Consider the following 16,125-nt stretch of genomic DNA (forward strand, 5'->3'; position numbering starts at 1 on the left):
ACAAACTATAATCTGGGACATTATTAATTGAGACAAATTTGAATTTTTTTAGCTCTGAAAACAACTTGATTCTTTACAAATGCCTTTTCACCCTTCTCCTATTACCCATTGTTGTACTACACAAGGCTTGACATTACACACTGTCATGTATTGTAGTCCTCATAATAATCCAAGCAACACTGAGTAGGGGATAAGGGGTGAGTAAATTAACAGCAATGGTTTGGAGCGGGAAATATTGGAATAGTCATATTATGAAAACAGTTTGTTGAAGACTACATAAAATGTATTTTGTTGCGCATGCACAGATTCATATGGCACGATCAGGCTTATTTTCGCAAGACAGAGACAGGGAATAAAGTTTGTATCTCTGCTGAGGATTATTTAGCTGAACCTTTTAAAAATCAAAGGAAACCTGACATAGTAGTCTTGCATTCGAGCTGTATTTGATAAACTTTGCATATTTTATGATTAATAATGTCCACTCTTAAGAGTGGATAAGTGGGAGTATTTGCACACAGATTTGTCTAAATCGGAATAAGCAGAAAGTTTGAAAGTTTTAGATAAGGCTGCTATTATATTCTATTCTATCCTATTCTTTCCACTATTTGTTTTAAACAATTTTCTTGAACTTTACTCCTAAATCTTAACAAAATACTTTTTGTTCAATATTGAACACCTTTTTAATACGTTGAATCTTCCTACTGTCCCACGCAAATTGAAAACTTAAAATTGAAAGGCTTACAAAACGATTACAAAAGCTGACGTTTCGAGCGTTAGCCCTCTGACGAAAGGCCAACGCTCGAAACGTCACCTTTTGTAATCGTTACGGTGGCCAATTTACCAATTCAACTTTGTTGATATATCCAAGTTATATCAGTCTGATAGTTGCCCCTTGGAAATTTGATATTCTTAAAACTAGCATATTTGCCCTCGAAGCTTCGCTTCTCGGGCAAATATTTGTTTTAAGAACATCAAATTTCCGCGGGGCAACTTTCAGCCGATAGTTCCTCGACAGAAACACTCTATTGTTTAAATATATTTCGTTACAATATCTCTGAAGCGTTATTGATTTGCGTAATTTATTTTTTATAGCAGTAAATGGTTTGCGTAATTTATTTTTTATTGCATTAAACTGGGTAAGTAACATTTGTTCTCATTCCTTAGACAACACTGAAACTCAGGTACTATCATACGGACTAAAACACTCAGTAACACCTAAACGCATACCGACCGAGGCTGTTGTATCTAGTGTCGAGGCGGCCCTGTCTCGGCAACGAGAGCTATCTGAGCCGACCAAGGATAACATCAGAAGCAGAATTGCCTCCACTATACAATCAACGTCACTAAATGACAGCAACTTGACTAAAGACGAACAACGCGCACTGAAACGACTGACAAACGACGATAACATAGTCATCCTACCAGCCGACAAAGGACGAGTTACTGTTGTTATGGACTAAACTGACTATCACGACAAAATGGACGCACTAGTTAACGACAAACGAACCTACGAAGAACTCAAACGTGACCCAACTCCTGCACTTCAACGTAAACTCAACAGTAAACTACTGACACTCAAGAAAACGAACGCCTTTGACACCCAACGGTACTATCGACTGAGGTGCTCGGTACCACAGCCACCGAAACTCTCCGGTTTGCCGAAACTACACAAACCTGGTTTCCCGATGCGTGGAAATTTTTTTCAGGTCTGATTTTCACTATTGCTCAAATAGTGCTTTACTGCGAAGGATCGTGCTCATATACGTCTCATAACCGCAGTTCACACATATGTTTCATATGTTTGTTGTTGTTTGATTTATCATCTACGGGTTTATGTCGAATTAATTTGATGGCCTGCTCCCAGTTGGCTTGTTAGCTCAATTGGTAGAGCGCTGCACTAGTATCGCAGAGGTCAGTGGTTCGAATCCCGTACAGGCCTGAAATTTTTTTCAGGTCTGATTTTCACTATTGCTCAAATAGTGCTTTACTGCGAAGGATCGTGCTCATATATATCCAAGTACCTGACGACAAAACTACAACCGCTAACCGACAAATCCAGACATAAATTACAATCCACTGAAGACTTCATTAACGCTACCAAGACTGTTCAGATACCTGACGACTACAAACTAGTGTCATTTGATGTGAAATCACTGTTCACATGTATTCCACTTTAATTGGCATTACAATGCACTGAGACTGCAATCCGACAATCTACCGACCCACTACCGCTACCGACAGACGACATTATGGACTTGCTAAACATTTGCCTAACGTCTACTTACTTTCAGTACAACGGTAAACACTACAAACAGTTACACGGCACTGCCATGGGGTCTCCAGTTTCTGTTGTTATAGCAGAAATTGTGATGCAGAACATCAAGGAACGCGCCCTTTCGACTTGCCGATAAACGATACCGCTTTGGTTACGTTACGTTGACGACACCTTCACCGCCGTTCGACACGACGAAATTGACGCATTCCACCGCCACCTTAATGAACAAAACACTGACATACAGTTTACCAGAGAAGTCGTAGAAAATGGTAAACTTCCTTTTCTAGACTGCCTGGTAAGCCACAACGATAACTCATTACGGACGACAGTTTACAGGAAACCGACACACACCGACAGATTACTAGACGAGTCATCCTACAACCCTACATCACACAAAGCCACAACTATCAGAACTCTAACACGACGCGCACAACTAAAATGCGACTCGACAAACAGCTTATCCGACGAGAAAAAATACCTTCACCGTGTTTTTACGAAGAACAACTACAACAACGACTTCATCCGACGAAACACTCACCGACCCACTACCACTACCGAAACAAACGACACCGCAACCCCTACGACTACAGCAACCATACCGTACATAAAAGGCATGTCTGAAAACATCTCGCGCATCTTACTACCCTTCAATATCCGCATCGCCCACAAACCCATCGCCACACTACGTCAGTTACTAACCAACGTTGAAAACAAAGACGAACCGAGGAACAGACAGGGAACGATTTATAAGATCAATTGTTCCGACTGCCAAGCCTCCTACATCGGTGAGACTGGCACAAACCTTATAACAAGACTGACTGAACACAGACGGGCGACGAGGAAAGGTGATGTCAGCAATCACATTGCTGAACACCATCGACTTACCAACCACAATATTGACTGGGACTCTGCGCAATGCCTAACCTACAGCACTGGCTATTTTCAACGACTGACTCTGGAAAGCTGGTTTACTAACTTAGAACAGACTCCCCTAAACAGATGTCAACAACTACCCGCTCCATACAAACGACTCATTCACGACATTAACATCTTCCTAGCTCAAGAATCTCAACACTTTAAGCAGCAGTTGAAGGATTAAACTCTTTCCAAACCCCTTCGGTAACTGCCCGAAAAAATCTCTCCTTCCCACGATGTTCTTCTTAATAAGTTTTTGTTCAGATTTTAATTAGCTAACCGGAAACACAGCTAAGCTTTCTCTAAGCGCTTGCTGGAGATCGTCCACGAACTTAAGCCGTATTGTGAACGACTTTACTACAAAGCGAAGATTAGATTTTGCACGCACAGAGAGCAGAAAGCTACGTAGGCGAAAGCGCCAGTTGCTCGACATACCTGCGTGGCCCGTGCGACAAAATAACTTCACGGGATTGTCAAAGTTTCAGTCACAGCAAATTATGCAAATAATCTAGAAAGATTTAAGCTTAAATCTCGTTTAACGGCTAAAGCGAAATATCAATGACTGCAACCATCATGTTGTATACAAACCTCGCAAACTTTAGAGCACGTTCTCTAGTGATACCTGCGAAAGTATTCAGTATAATTTCCGGTAAGATTTTCGCGGACAATCTGATAGATTTTCTCTTACATTGTGTGCTGAGACTGAAACTTTTCACCTCAGGCAAATCTCTGTCGCACCGCCCAAACAAACATAGCGAGTATTTGAGCAATTAGTATTTGTCCGTGTTACAACATGCTTCACTCTGATTGGGCAGAAAAACAAAGACTTTCTGGCACTAATCAGATGGCAGAATGACTACGACCGTTTGGAACTAGTCTTGTAAGACAATGTCCCCAGGGGCTCTTCATGCCCCAACTTGAAATTGACCCACAGCCCCTGGGTCTCCGAGGATGTATCGTAGCTAGTTGATCCTCCGAAAAAAGTTGAGCCGTCGTTTCTGATTCATGATTATAGTTTTCGAGGTCCTGGTCTTGTTGTTGATCGTTATTTTGGATATGTTGAGGCAGAGAATCAGCAGTACGTTACTCTTCACTTCGAGTTTGCCGTCGTCTCGGGGTATCGCTTGCGCTTGGCTGCGTTTCTTCGTTCTCGTCGAAGGCATCGCTTGGAACAAGCATACTTAGAGGGATGTTAATATTTTGTGTTCACCAAGAACTCTTTGAAGCGTTAAACAGTGAAGGAACAACCAAGGCAAAGCAAATGATTTATCCTTGTGATCTTAGTTACTGTAATAAATCCCTGAACCGAAGCAGGCATGCTAAGCACAGTTTGATTGACACAGAGAAAGAACAGTTGTGATTGGACAATAGTTGGCTGCACGTGCAATCAATGCAAGCTTATCTGACCTTTGTGCTCTTACTATTATTAGCACTTGACAATTGTTTTCTGTTTACTTTGCCCTTACATGCTAGTAGTTTCATCATTAACTATAATTTATAATTCATAAATTCGCGTTAAGCGCGGTGAGCGAAAAAAAAAGAAGAATAAGAAAGGTCAAATGGTAGCAGTAAAAGCTATCTCCCTGTTAAGACCTTCTTAGGTGAATCTGTCAACAATTATTCAATTTTGCTCATCTTTCGTTTTCTTCTATTAAAACAGTAAGCCATTGGTCAACCCATTTCTAATGTTCAGCTGAAAGGACTTCAAGGTCGTAATGAATTTTTCGAAACCATCTTATTGGAGATGATAGATTTTTTTTTGCTGACACAAAATAAAACTATTTTTTAAAGATAAAGTACATAATCGTATGGAGATAGGAATTTGAAATAGTATCCACTGCAAGAGGAGTGTTCGTGGAGGTCACCATTGCATCCGATACACTTATACTTTTGTTTTACAAAATTCTTAAGGATACAACTGTGACCTTCTAGAGCGAACAGCATCGCAGAGAGCTATACCTCTAGCACCCGAAGATAATACATGCTTCATATGTAGAGCTTCGAACAAAGTCCTCTTGTCCCTACTAGCTACATAGAATATTCGATAAAAGATTCAGTTTATTGAAAATATCAATTTTCTCTGATCTTTTCTCATGAAATTCAGATTATTAATGAGCGGTGGTAACTTACAGGCCCTTGAGCTTGGTAAACTTGCCGCTGAAAATGCCTCGTGGTGGGCTCTTTAGCTTGTTTTGGCTTAAGTATCTACCATAAAAAATCGTGGCATTTTATAGTATTGAAAAAAAATTAATAAGAAGATAAAAGAGGATAGAAAATAATTTTTGAGCAAGTCCTACTTCTTATAAAAGAATAGATATAACGAAGTTTTGCATCGCCATTGAAAAATCTTTCCCGAAGAATAACGGAAGGGAGGAAACGTCTACGAAACCTGGCCATGGACACAAATCATGTTCTGTAACGTGACTCTAATCTATACAAAATTATGTACTACATAAGTTTGCATAAATTAGACGTTAGTAATTTGATAACATTTTTTACGAAGTGGGGTCGTTCTAGAGTGAAAGGTAATCCAGGTAATAAACAACACTGAAGTGAAGTCATTTTCCATTATTTTTGGGGTGAATTTACGATTCAGTCCCTGTGTTCATGGACTTTGCTTTAAGGATATAGAAAAACATTATGAGTAGTTTTTGTACAGAGAAAGAAAAGACCAATGTTCGATTGGCTTCGCACTTACGCAAAAAGATTTCAAAGTTCACGCAGTCTCTGCTTGCATTTATGGTTGGTGTCATGGTTGGTGTCACGGTTGTTGAAAAACGCTGGATTATTTGCCGTAGAATCTCTTGAAGAGCAAGTGTTTAGAAAGAGCGACTCGTGTTTCGGTCTAAAGGATCGCTGTAAGTAACAACTAGCTTTATTAGCTTTGCATTGCTGTTCGCAAAGAGACCAACAGTAGAAGGCAAATAATTCTCTTGACCCAGGTCTATTGGGATAGTACAACTGGTCTTCTACGAGAGCTTTAACGGGTGGCGCAAGAAATATGGTAAATCGTTTCTTCCAGAAAAGAGAGGCGATCGGTTACTGGCGCGGACTGATATATTGAAGATGTTCCATAGCAAGATGGCAACAAAACGGAGACATCGTTACCTTCGAAAAATATACATATGGCTTTCTGCTTTCTTCTTGAAAGTTCTCTTTCCCGAAAGTCGCACAAAATTTTCTTAAAAACCTCTTCGTCGATGGCTATTGTCAGTAAAGTTGATAACGAAGGCTTTCTGTCTACATTATCATATGTCAGTATGGAAGAAAACTACCAACTCTAGCCAATGAGAATTCACGAAAGTATTGAATGATCAGGTTAACCAATAAAAAAATTAATCATTATACACTTTCTTTCAAAAGAGTCACATCACAGAACACGATTTGTGTCTGGTTTACGAGGGAGGGGGAAGGAGGGTACGGCTACACGTGGGTTCTTCTTTGACCCCCACAACTACTTTGATGCCTTCTTGAGATTAGACGCTTGGTTGAACATCAGTTTGGAAATGATAACTTTGAGAAATTAATACTCTCAGCGTGCGTAATTCTTGAAAAGAAAAATTGACATGTTTAAACCACAACCTCCAGTCTAGTGAGCTGAGGTATGTCTATATGAAACTTGTACGGCTGATAGTGTATTCAACACCACCTCAAGAAATGTTTCAACCGTGTTTAACACGTACGGGTTATAATGCTGATGAAGTATGATTGTAAGAATCAATGGATTAAAGAAAAGCGTCTTAGAACAATTACAATTGATTACAGCTCCTGGATATTTCCAACGGAAAGTCCCTTAGTTGGTTGTCACTCAAGTCCTAATTCCGAATTTGCCACACGTGTATTCAGTAGGCACAGTTTGTAATGCGAGGCTGATCACAATTAATGAAATATGGAAAGGAATCTCAGCTTACAGCCATTGCAGATGAATATCATCCGAGTTGTTCCTGAAAATGTCTGATAACAATTCGTTCAACTGATTTTTACTCAAGTCCCTAATAAGAAATCATTAGAACTGTGTTGAATAGGCACGGTTTACAAAGCTAATGAAATATATGTTATTTATTTATTATTAAACATAATATATAGATTTAGCCAAGCCTAAAAGCGTGTAACACATGCCTGTGAAAAGTCACAGTTTTGGAGAAACCAAGAAAGTAAACACAATTCGCAGTACATTTTTAAAAATCATTTTTTCCAAAAAAAAGCTTCAGTGAAAGAAGACTAATTAAAGAACTTATTTCCGACGAAAAAAGCGATAGGTGCCTATTACCTTTTAACTAAAACATCAAGATGAAAGATAAAAATCGCTAAATATTTTCGCATGTGTGCAATTTGGCATGTGGATCATATTTCAAAAGGGAATATGCGAATTTGTCCGTGAGTGAAGACATCTCAAGTTCGATGAAATCAATCAACAGGAAGCAAGACTAAAATGGCCAAGAAACATCTCATGACGACAGATTTATCCAAAACAGTTTTTGATTTGCTGTTATAAGCGAAAACGTACGAATTTCTCACGTGTACAAAGCCCACGCGGTAAAATTTATCATGCTTAGATCGTTGTTTACTTGCCTTCAAGGCCAGAGATTGCGCAGCGTTATGTTGAAAATTCTCAAAAAAATTTGATTTGACGCAAAATGTTCTATTAAACAATACTTTTTGAACACATTGTTACTGGAACATAATATTTACCGGGCCATCGAATCGTCAAATTGTCGCTAGGCCTTGCTTGAAGTCCGAAGGTTCGGTTTTCACTTTACGTCCATAATTCGCACCGTCTTAGAGAATCGTAGTGTCGTTGACTCGAGAGCTTATTCTGTCACCTTTAAGACCTTGATATCCATTCTTTTCCCAGAAGAGTATTCTACAGCATTGTTAATTTACATTCTGAGTTCCACAAGGTCTAACTCGATCGCAAATGAACGAAAAATCCGACCTGAAAATTTTGAGGGTCGGCCGCGCTGACGCCATATTTTCAAATCTGATCATATAGTATTTTCGTGATGGCATACATGACAGAGGACACGTACGTACGTACGTACGTAGGCTCGGTCAGTCACATGACAACCAAACAAATAGAGGTTGACCATGTTTTATGGGAATGGGGCTCTGCTCCACGCGCGCTTCGCGCGCGTGGGAGCCCCGCTGTCATTGTTACTCCGCCCTGTTACCATATCGTTGCGCCTAGTAAAGTATGCACAACACCAGATTTGTTTAATATCAGCTTATAGCTGCACAGCTGGGTATTGTTCCTTCAAACATCTGGTGACAAGTGGTTCAGCTGATAGTTACTCAAGGCTTTGTTACGAAATCATGGTTTTCAAAGCTGATTACAAATACTGTTATTTGTTATTCAAAATATCTTTTTGTTATTCAAAATATCATTGCCAGTACCTGTTACAATATCGTTACACCTAGCCCTATACACAATAGAGGTGAGTATTATTCCTGAAAATGTCTTGTGACAAGTCGTTCAGCTGGTTGTCACTCAAGTCCATGTTAAGAAATCATTACAACTGTGTTTGATAAGTACAGTTTTCAAAACTGATGACAATATACTCTTTTTTATCAATTGTACAAGTCATTATCGGTACCTATTGCGATGCAGTTATAATTATGCGAAACAGATTTATTTAAACTGATCTAGAAATAATTACCACTCAGTTAAATGAAAAATGACACTCACTTGCTCCATAATCTACACTTTACTCTACAACTAACAGGGCACCTAAACATTCCATATCTCTCATTTATACTCACAAGTTTGCTGTGGCGAGGGGAATTTTCCATGGAAATGACATTAATTCTTTCCCTCTACAGTTCACCCGCAGCAGATTGTTGTTTGTTCCCTTTAAAACATTGCACTCACATGGGCCTGGGCACTCTGGATTTTAGACATAAAGGACCCTTCAATAAATTTGATGGCTTAAGAAAGCATGATTAACATAATCACAGAGTTTGCATTGCAATGGAAAAGGAATTATTTGAAAAACGAGGAAAACTTGCTCTTGGACAAAAGGGAGATAGTCTACAAAGAAATACAAACACTACGAAAATGTTGCCCTAAAAATTAAACAACCAAAACAGGCGATGATTCATGATGGAGAAGAACGAGAGAAGAAGATTGAAAATTTTAGCAAACTTAAAGTTGCGAAATCCCTTAAGGTGGCTGGTACCAGTTTCCTCGCGCGGGGAACAGGTCACTCTTGCGTGAAGCTCGAGAGAAACTTGCGAAAGAAGCGCGAGATCAAAAAGATGAAAATTAAAAAAAAAGATGGCGGCGCGTGGTTTCTTTTCTGATTTTGTGAGAAGTTTACCTAAGAGCGTGTATTTGATGTGTTGAGCGACCACTGTGAATGCAGGAGATAGAAACTAAGATAAAGAAGACGATTTTCGGAGAAGCAAAGGTTGCTTCACTTCATATCTAAAAGAAATATTCAACCGAAAAAAGAAGAACTCAAGTGAAGGATAATCTACCTGAAGTGAAAGAAGACCTTGAAACTTCAAGGAAAATAATATGATGTAACCAGAACTCGTGTGTAGAATTTTTAAGATGAGCCCGGGAGGCTTTCTTTGACAGCTGTTTAATGATTTTCTTAGCAGTAAACGCGAATTTACATCTGTAAACATTAGATCGTAGGCGCTCGCGCGAGCACACGCACCTGTCAGCGGTAGCTATAACAGATCATGAGGAAATGTCGATCTTATAAAATCCAGATTTTTAAATGCGCGAGGACGCGCGTGGAAATTGCTAAACTCACGAAAGCTATTGCATGAAAACACGTCCGGTGACCCCTTCTATTTATTGTTCCAATATAACAATAACGTCCAAAGGAATCATCAGAAATAAAACTAGAAAATTCTACGGAAGGAAATTTGCGATGTGTGAAAATTGCCTTTTTTCTAAATTTTCTGAAATTGTGCTTTGTTATATTTCTTAAAAACCTTTGTGCATTATCCTTTTCAAGTGCCAAAAGCAATCACTGAAAAAAAACACGGGGTCACCGGGTTACTTTTCGAATGATTTAAGCCACAAGCTACAAAATGCGTCTGAATAAATGCGTCTCCTACGAAAGCGTTGCCATGGAAAGTACAAGTGACGAAATGACACTTATTTTTGAATAACCAATTATTATATAATTCAACCCTGTAAAAGTGTTCAACTGGCCTTGAACAGTCTTTTTGTTGTATTCTTTCAAAGTTACAAACTATCAAAGAGATGAAAACTGGTACCAGCCAACTTAAACGTGAAGTATCCGCTTCATAATAGGTACGGGTTAATCATATAGGTACAGATTAATCATATGGGAAAAACAGATAGGCGTATAACTAAGGGAATTTTCTTTGTCTTTACTCGGTTTCCCTTTCCACCTGGTTCGAGAAAACAACCTCTTAATTAATTAGCCTTTAGGGTAGACAGACTTCAAAACAGCATTCTCCTCAAAGTATATGGCAATACAGAGAGGTTCTTAAGAGGCAAATGAAAATCGAATAACTATGATAAACAGGTCTCAGGCTCAGCTCGTGCGATGTGAATGCGATAAAATCAGTGCCTTTAAATTAAACATCTGATCCCAACTGAAAGGAGGCAGGCCAGTTGGCGATATAATGCCTTAATAAACTAAGGGGCAACCAAGAACAAATTTAATGAAAGAAGGTATGATCCTATCGAATAACTAATTAACATAATGTCATTTACAAGTTCCTGATTTATCATAGTCTGGAGGACCAGGGCAGCTTGAGGCCGAGAGCGACTACATCACGGGCAACGACCCGGGGAGGAGAGATAATTAGAAATTTTACACGATGCTAAGAAATTTTACACGATGCTAAGAAATTAAACAAGATGTTAAGAAATTAATTAAACAATACAGGCTAAGGTAATACAATCAATAGTTTATATGTTTCTATCACACTGATGTAAGAAAAATGCTTACTTTCAATGGTGAGGCTGATTTCTCTCCTTGATATCTTTTCATTTCTTCGTATCTCGCAGCTGTAATTCGCATTATTTTCTGCAGCTACAAGAAACTGATATCGTACACTGGTACTATTTTGTACAACGACACCATTTTTCTTCCATAGAATGTATGGAGCCGGCGCACCTTCCACCGGGCACCACAAGGTGGAAGTTCTGTTCAAAAATACAGCCTGTGTCTTGCGTACTTCTTTCATGGTTGGTGTGACTGCATAAAGTAATTGATAAAAAAAAATATTTTAGGGAAAGTAACTGTTAGATTAATCTGTACCGTACAGAATGAGCAAACTGTAGGCATGATACGTAAATTTAAAACATCGTGCGTACAATTTTGAAAATGTCATTGCAATTTAAGAACAATTCATAACTTTTCTTTTTCTTTTCTTTTTTTATTTTTTTGACGGCAGTCACGAAGAACTTTTCTCATTCTCTTCCTCTGTCTATTTCTCCATGTCTATCTATGGCTGTTAGTCTGTCTATTTTGATTTAAAAAATAGAAAACCCCTGACTGTGCTATGTTCTGTTTTAGAGCACGCAGGAAGAGGCTAGAGCACTAAAGAGGTGTAGGGAGAAACACGAGACATATTAAGCTAAGGGTTAAAATTTTGGCAATTTTATTATGCTAATGCTTAATTTTTTACGGTTAGCTTCTCTTTTTATGACTTACGGTTAAAATATGTCAATTTTTATACCTAACGGCTGATTTTTTTTGCCGATTTACGGCTAACAGTTAACCTCATCGAGACCCACAAAAACTGGAGCTTGGGAAGGGCAGTTGAACGTGATTTTGTCCAAGTGGGGCGGGAACCAATCTTCAAAAGTTAAATTCCCGGGGGGAGGCCGTATCGATGCTTTTCCATTTAATTAATCGGCGCATTATTTTTTTTATTCTAGCGCAATAGTTTCAGTATCCCTCCGTCTAACGATGTCATCTTTAGTCACCGAAAAAAATTGTGCCACAGTGTCTTCATTCACTCACAACTGAGTCTACTAATTTTCCATTAAAATTAGCTATCATAGGGGTTTTCAAGGAGTTGGGGAGAGGTCCTTCTACAGTTGTACAATGGATTTCAAAGTTTTTCAAACACGGTCGGCAGTCGATCGAATTGAGGCGTTAGTCGGAAACGACCTATTACGGCTTCTCCTTCTAGTTGACAGCAATGAGAACGCGGAGACGTGGACTTCTCATTTTCGATTTAACTTCGAAACTTGACTTTTCACTCATGTGCTAATGGCCTGCTGACTACTCTGTCGTCATAAAATTTGATTTTATACTTAAGAGACAGACATTCGAATAGAATCACACACTATGCTTACTACAAATACAGTATCAGTCTCATGGAGAATTCGCCGAGCAGACCAATGTTGCCTCGTCGATCTAGCGCGTAGCGGTGGTGATTTCTCGCCGTCCGCAAATGATATGTCGCCCAGTGTAAACGAGATATCGTTAGGCGGCAGCATCTCGTTGAATGTAAACGATGTATCAGGGAGGCGAAAACGATATATCGCTGAACTGCAGAGACATATCTCGCCCCATGTAAGGTAATCCAAGAGAGTCTTGGATTCCGGATTCCACACTGTGGATCCCAGATTCCCTGTCTGTGGATTCCGGATTCCCTGTCTGCGGATTCCGGATTCCCTGTCTGTGGATTCCGGATTCCACATTTGTGGATTTCGAATTCCATAAGTGGCTGGATTCCAGATTTCCAAATTCTATTTTCCCTTTGTACTTGGTTTTCACAAAAAAAGCTTTTTCTTTTTTTTACCGGAAGTGTACATTGTCTTATATAAAATGTAAATATAAAATATAAATATTTTCCTAACCCGACAGGATTGTGAATATATGAGCGGTTTCTGAAGTCAATTGAGTCAACATCGTTGTGGAAATACTAACATGGAATGGCTATTCTAATTTTAATAATAACAACAGCGTCAACAAGAAAAAAGAGGCACGGTACACATTGCCAAAATCAGTGCTTTTCATGTTCAAACATAATTCGTCTCCGAATTGTTTAATTGCCACACAGAAATTTAACACTTCAGTTACAGCTTAGCAAAAGATAGCGTGAAGATAGTCCAATTACTATAATACCAGCTACGCACGCAACAAAAAACATTTATCTTGGAATAAACCGTGTCGTTCTCCGTCCTGATAAACTAACTCCCGGCAGTCTTATCGGGAGGGATACTTCTCCCTCATCCTGCAGTTTCATTCTCATTGTCATCAACATCGCCATAGTCTCCACTAGCAATTCTACTGCCTGTTATCCTCATCTGTTGTTAAAATTATGTCTGATCTGTCTGAAGAAAAGTCGAGTACTTGGGTTAGAATGCACTTGGGGGAATTCCCACTACAGACATCACCGGAGGTGTATGTTAGTAAATCACTTGTCTGGTTTAGGCACTTTAGGAATACTCTTTGCTGCACAAAGTTTCTACCATTCACTTCTATTTGTACATCCTCCAGAAGACCTGCCAGCCAAAAAGGTGAGATATCTCTTCACGGTTGTGTCTTACTGCCAATATGTTGTCTTTTTGGTAAATGGTTTGCACCCGTACAGCCGTACTCCGCAGTGCCACATTAGCATCCAGGACTCGGCAGGCTGTTGTTACGTCTTCGCTCCCCTCTAACGAGGCTGTGATGGTAGTGGGACACATACTAGGTGCATAAGGAAGGGTGCCAGTTAGCTCTCTCGTTTTTGAGCGGATATTTTCCTGTCTTACGCCTCTTTCATTCTCCCCAGCAAATTCTCGCATCACAGTTTCCCGCCTTGAGTCTTCTTCTTTAGTACCTGTTCCTTCAGTTATTGCTGACTGCTTGTTTGGTCACCTCTTGATATTTGGGGGTTCGCCTTTGATAATTTTCTCTGGATAAAATGAATTGGGCCCAGTGAAGTATAAGAAATCTTTCTGATAAATGCGCAGGATATCGTCTTCCACGCAGCGCGCTCTTCCGTAAGCGTAATTAGCCATTGTAGTCATGTCGGGGTCTGCTCGCATCCCTTTGAAATAGCATTCCACGCCCAAAGTTGTCATACTTTCGAAACAGATCCTATCCAGAAGGTGACTACTGACCCAATCTCCGGTAGCGTGTTGGTAAGGCTGGTCCGCGATTCCAGCACTATGAGGAAGGATTGTCGGGCACATCGAGGTATGGTCACGTTGGGACCGTTGGTATTCCGCTCGCCCGTCCTCTCCAGGGCTTTCTCTTCGGGGTTAGAGAGAAATGCAACCAGCTCCTCGACAAACTTCACATGATCTTCAAATGTACGTGGTAAGTCTTCTTCTTTGGCTTTCTTGTCGAGTCGGAACACGTTTGCCTATTGGGACATCTTACTTTGTAGGGGGATCAGTCCCTTTGCTGACGTCAACCTTTTTTACTTCTTTTGTTACCGGTATCGTATATAAAAACGCTGTTCGATATACGCATAAAGCAGTAGGCTTGTTCCATCAACTTTGGACACCATCACGATGGCCTGCAGTTTCTCCACACACTTTTGTTAGGGTTTCTGTACCCCCAAGCATCTCCTCTTCCTTCAAGCTGAACAGTTCGTGTTCTTTGCTGAAGGACAAGAACACGGTTCCACCATCTGTCACTGCAATACCCATGAGGCCTGAAATTACCGACACCGGAAATCGCCACCAAGGTTTATATTCCAGTTTTCCCGAGCCGTTGCCAATCACTTCTTGCGTAAAAACTTACGAAGCCTACAAAGTGGAGTGGAACTATGGTGCCTACTTCTTCTTGCCGATATTATCTGTCGTTTAACTTAGAGGTCAGTAGATGTGACCAATTCTGCCGGGGGAAATTTTATTGTCTGGAGCTTCGACATGATGTCAGGAGAGTTTCCTTGACAGCTGGATTACTTCCCATGTTGTGAAAACAATTATAAAGACGTTACGCTTTTTCTTCGCTTTTTTAGACACGTTTCTTCACTTTCTGATGTTACACGGAAAATCTAACCAGATTTATGATTGGATATGAGCTTTATGTGGGTTCTTAATTTGATTCTTTGAAAACTGATCAGGTTTTTAAAAAGGAACTGGGATATTCACGTGCTATTCACTACCTCACCCCTCCCCCACTCGCTATATTTTTGAGGCAATCCGTATCTTAAAAAATTGCTTTTTTTCTTTAAACATGTAAAAATATTTTAGTTGAATTCGGTTTAATTTTTCTTTATCAATAAAAAAAGATGTACCACGACCCTCGACAATTTTACCCTCGCGCTCGACCTGAATCCCTCGAACCTCGACCCTTAGACAGTTAGACAGTATGTTCGTTTCATTGATGAACTGCTCGATTGAATTATAATTTATATGAAAGGTATAGAAACGCTGTCACCTTCGAATACAATTTTGATCGCAGAAATGCTTCAGTAATAAGTGTTCGCACAACCACCGCTTGTTGAGCAGAGAACACGAACAGAACAAACAACAACAACTCCACAGACCTTGAACTTTTCTTTTCTTTCTCCGCTTTTCTCTCTCTCTTTCTTGGACTCCTCTACATCAATTTGTAAGATAGTTAGCTCATGATTCTGATCATGATCGAAACAGACAGATAATTACGGTGGCCCATAGGGGACATGACACATTATTTTTATCGCGCGATAAATGATAGATTATCGCGCGATAAATGGAAATTATCGCGCGATAAATGGAAATTATCGCTCGATAAATGGAGATTATTGCGCGATAAATAATAAATTATCGGGCGATAATTTTTATTATGAAAAACTGGATCATTGGATAATGCTATTCAAGACTTTTATTGGCCTAGCCATTATGGTATATCAGCCAATAAACCATAATCTACAAATATGGTAAGCGTAGGCGTCAGCTTAAAATCAAAAGGGAGCTAAAAAGTTCAGTTTCTTCTTACAAAATAATAATTTCTTGGGGGTGTTTTTAATAAAACAAGTATTCCACTCGCGCTTGTTGGATAGGAGATGAT

General features: G+C 39.6%; 1 protein-coding gene and 2 pseudogenes across 2 annotated transcripts in view; 1 reads left to right on the forward strand and 2 right to left on the reverse strand.

Annotated features, from left to right (window-relative positions):
• The window catches only part of LOC148737741 (putative pre-mRNA-splicing factor ATP-dependent RNA helicase PRP1), a 159,521-nt pseudogene that overhangs the window by 79,449 nt on the left and 63,947 nt on the right, over nucleotides 1-16,125 (forward strand). The window lies entirely within an intron of this gene.
• The window catches only part of LOC148737747 (uncharacterized), a 32,640-nt gene that overhangs the window by 3,158 nt on the left and 13,357 nt on the right, over nucleotides 1-16,125 (reverse strand). The window contains exons 3-5 of the mRNA XM_088747845.1: nucleotides 11,128-11,376; nucleotides 8,951-9,074; nucleotides 7,102-7,182 (exon numbers count right to left, since the gene is read on the reverse strand). Of these exons, the coding sequence (XP_088603971.1) occupies nucleotides 7,102-7,182; nucleotides 8,951-9,074; nucleotides 11,128-11,376 (454 nt within the window). The remainder of the gene's footprint in view (nucleotides 1-7,101; nucleotides 7,183-8,950; nucleotides 9,075-11,127; nucleotides 11,377-16,125) is intronic.
• Nucleotides 13,286-14,777, reverse strand: LOC111343678 (uncharacterized; annotated as a pseudogene).

The sequence above is a fragment of the Stylophora pistillata genome, chromosome 2, assembly GCF_964205215.1.
Source record: "Stylophora pistillata chromosome 2, jaStyPist1.2, whole genome shotgun sequence".
Classification (NCBI taxonomy): domain Eukaryota; kingdom Metazoa; phylum Cnidaria; class Anthozoa; order Scleractinia; family Pocilloporidae; genus Stylophora; species Stylophora pistillata.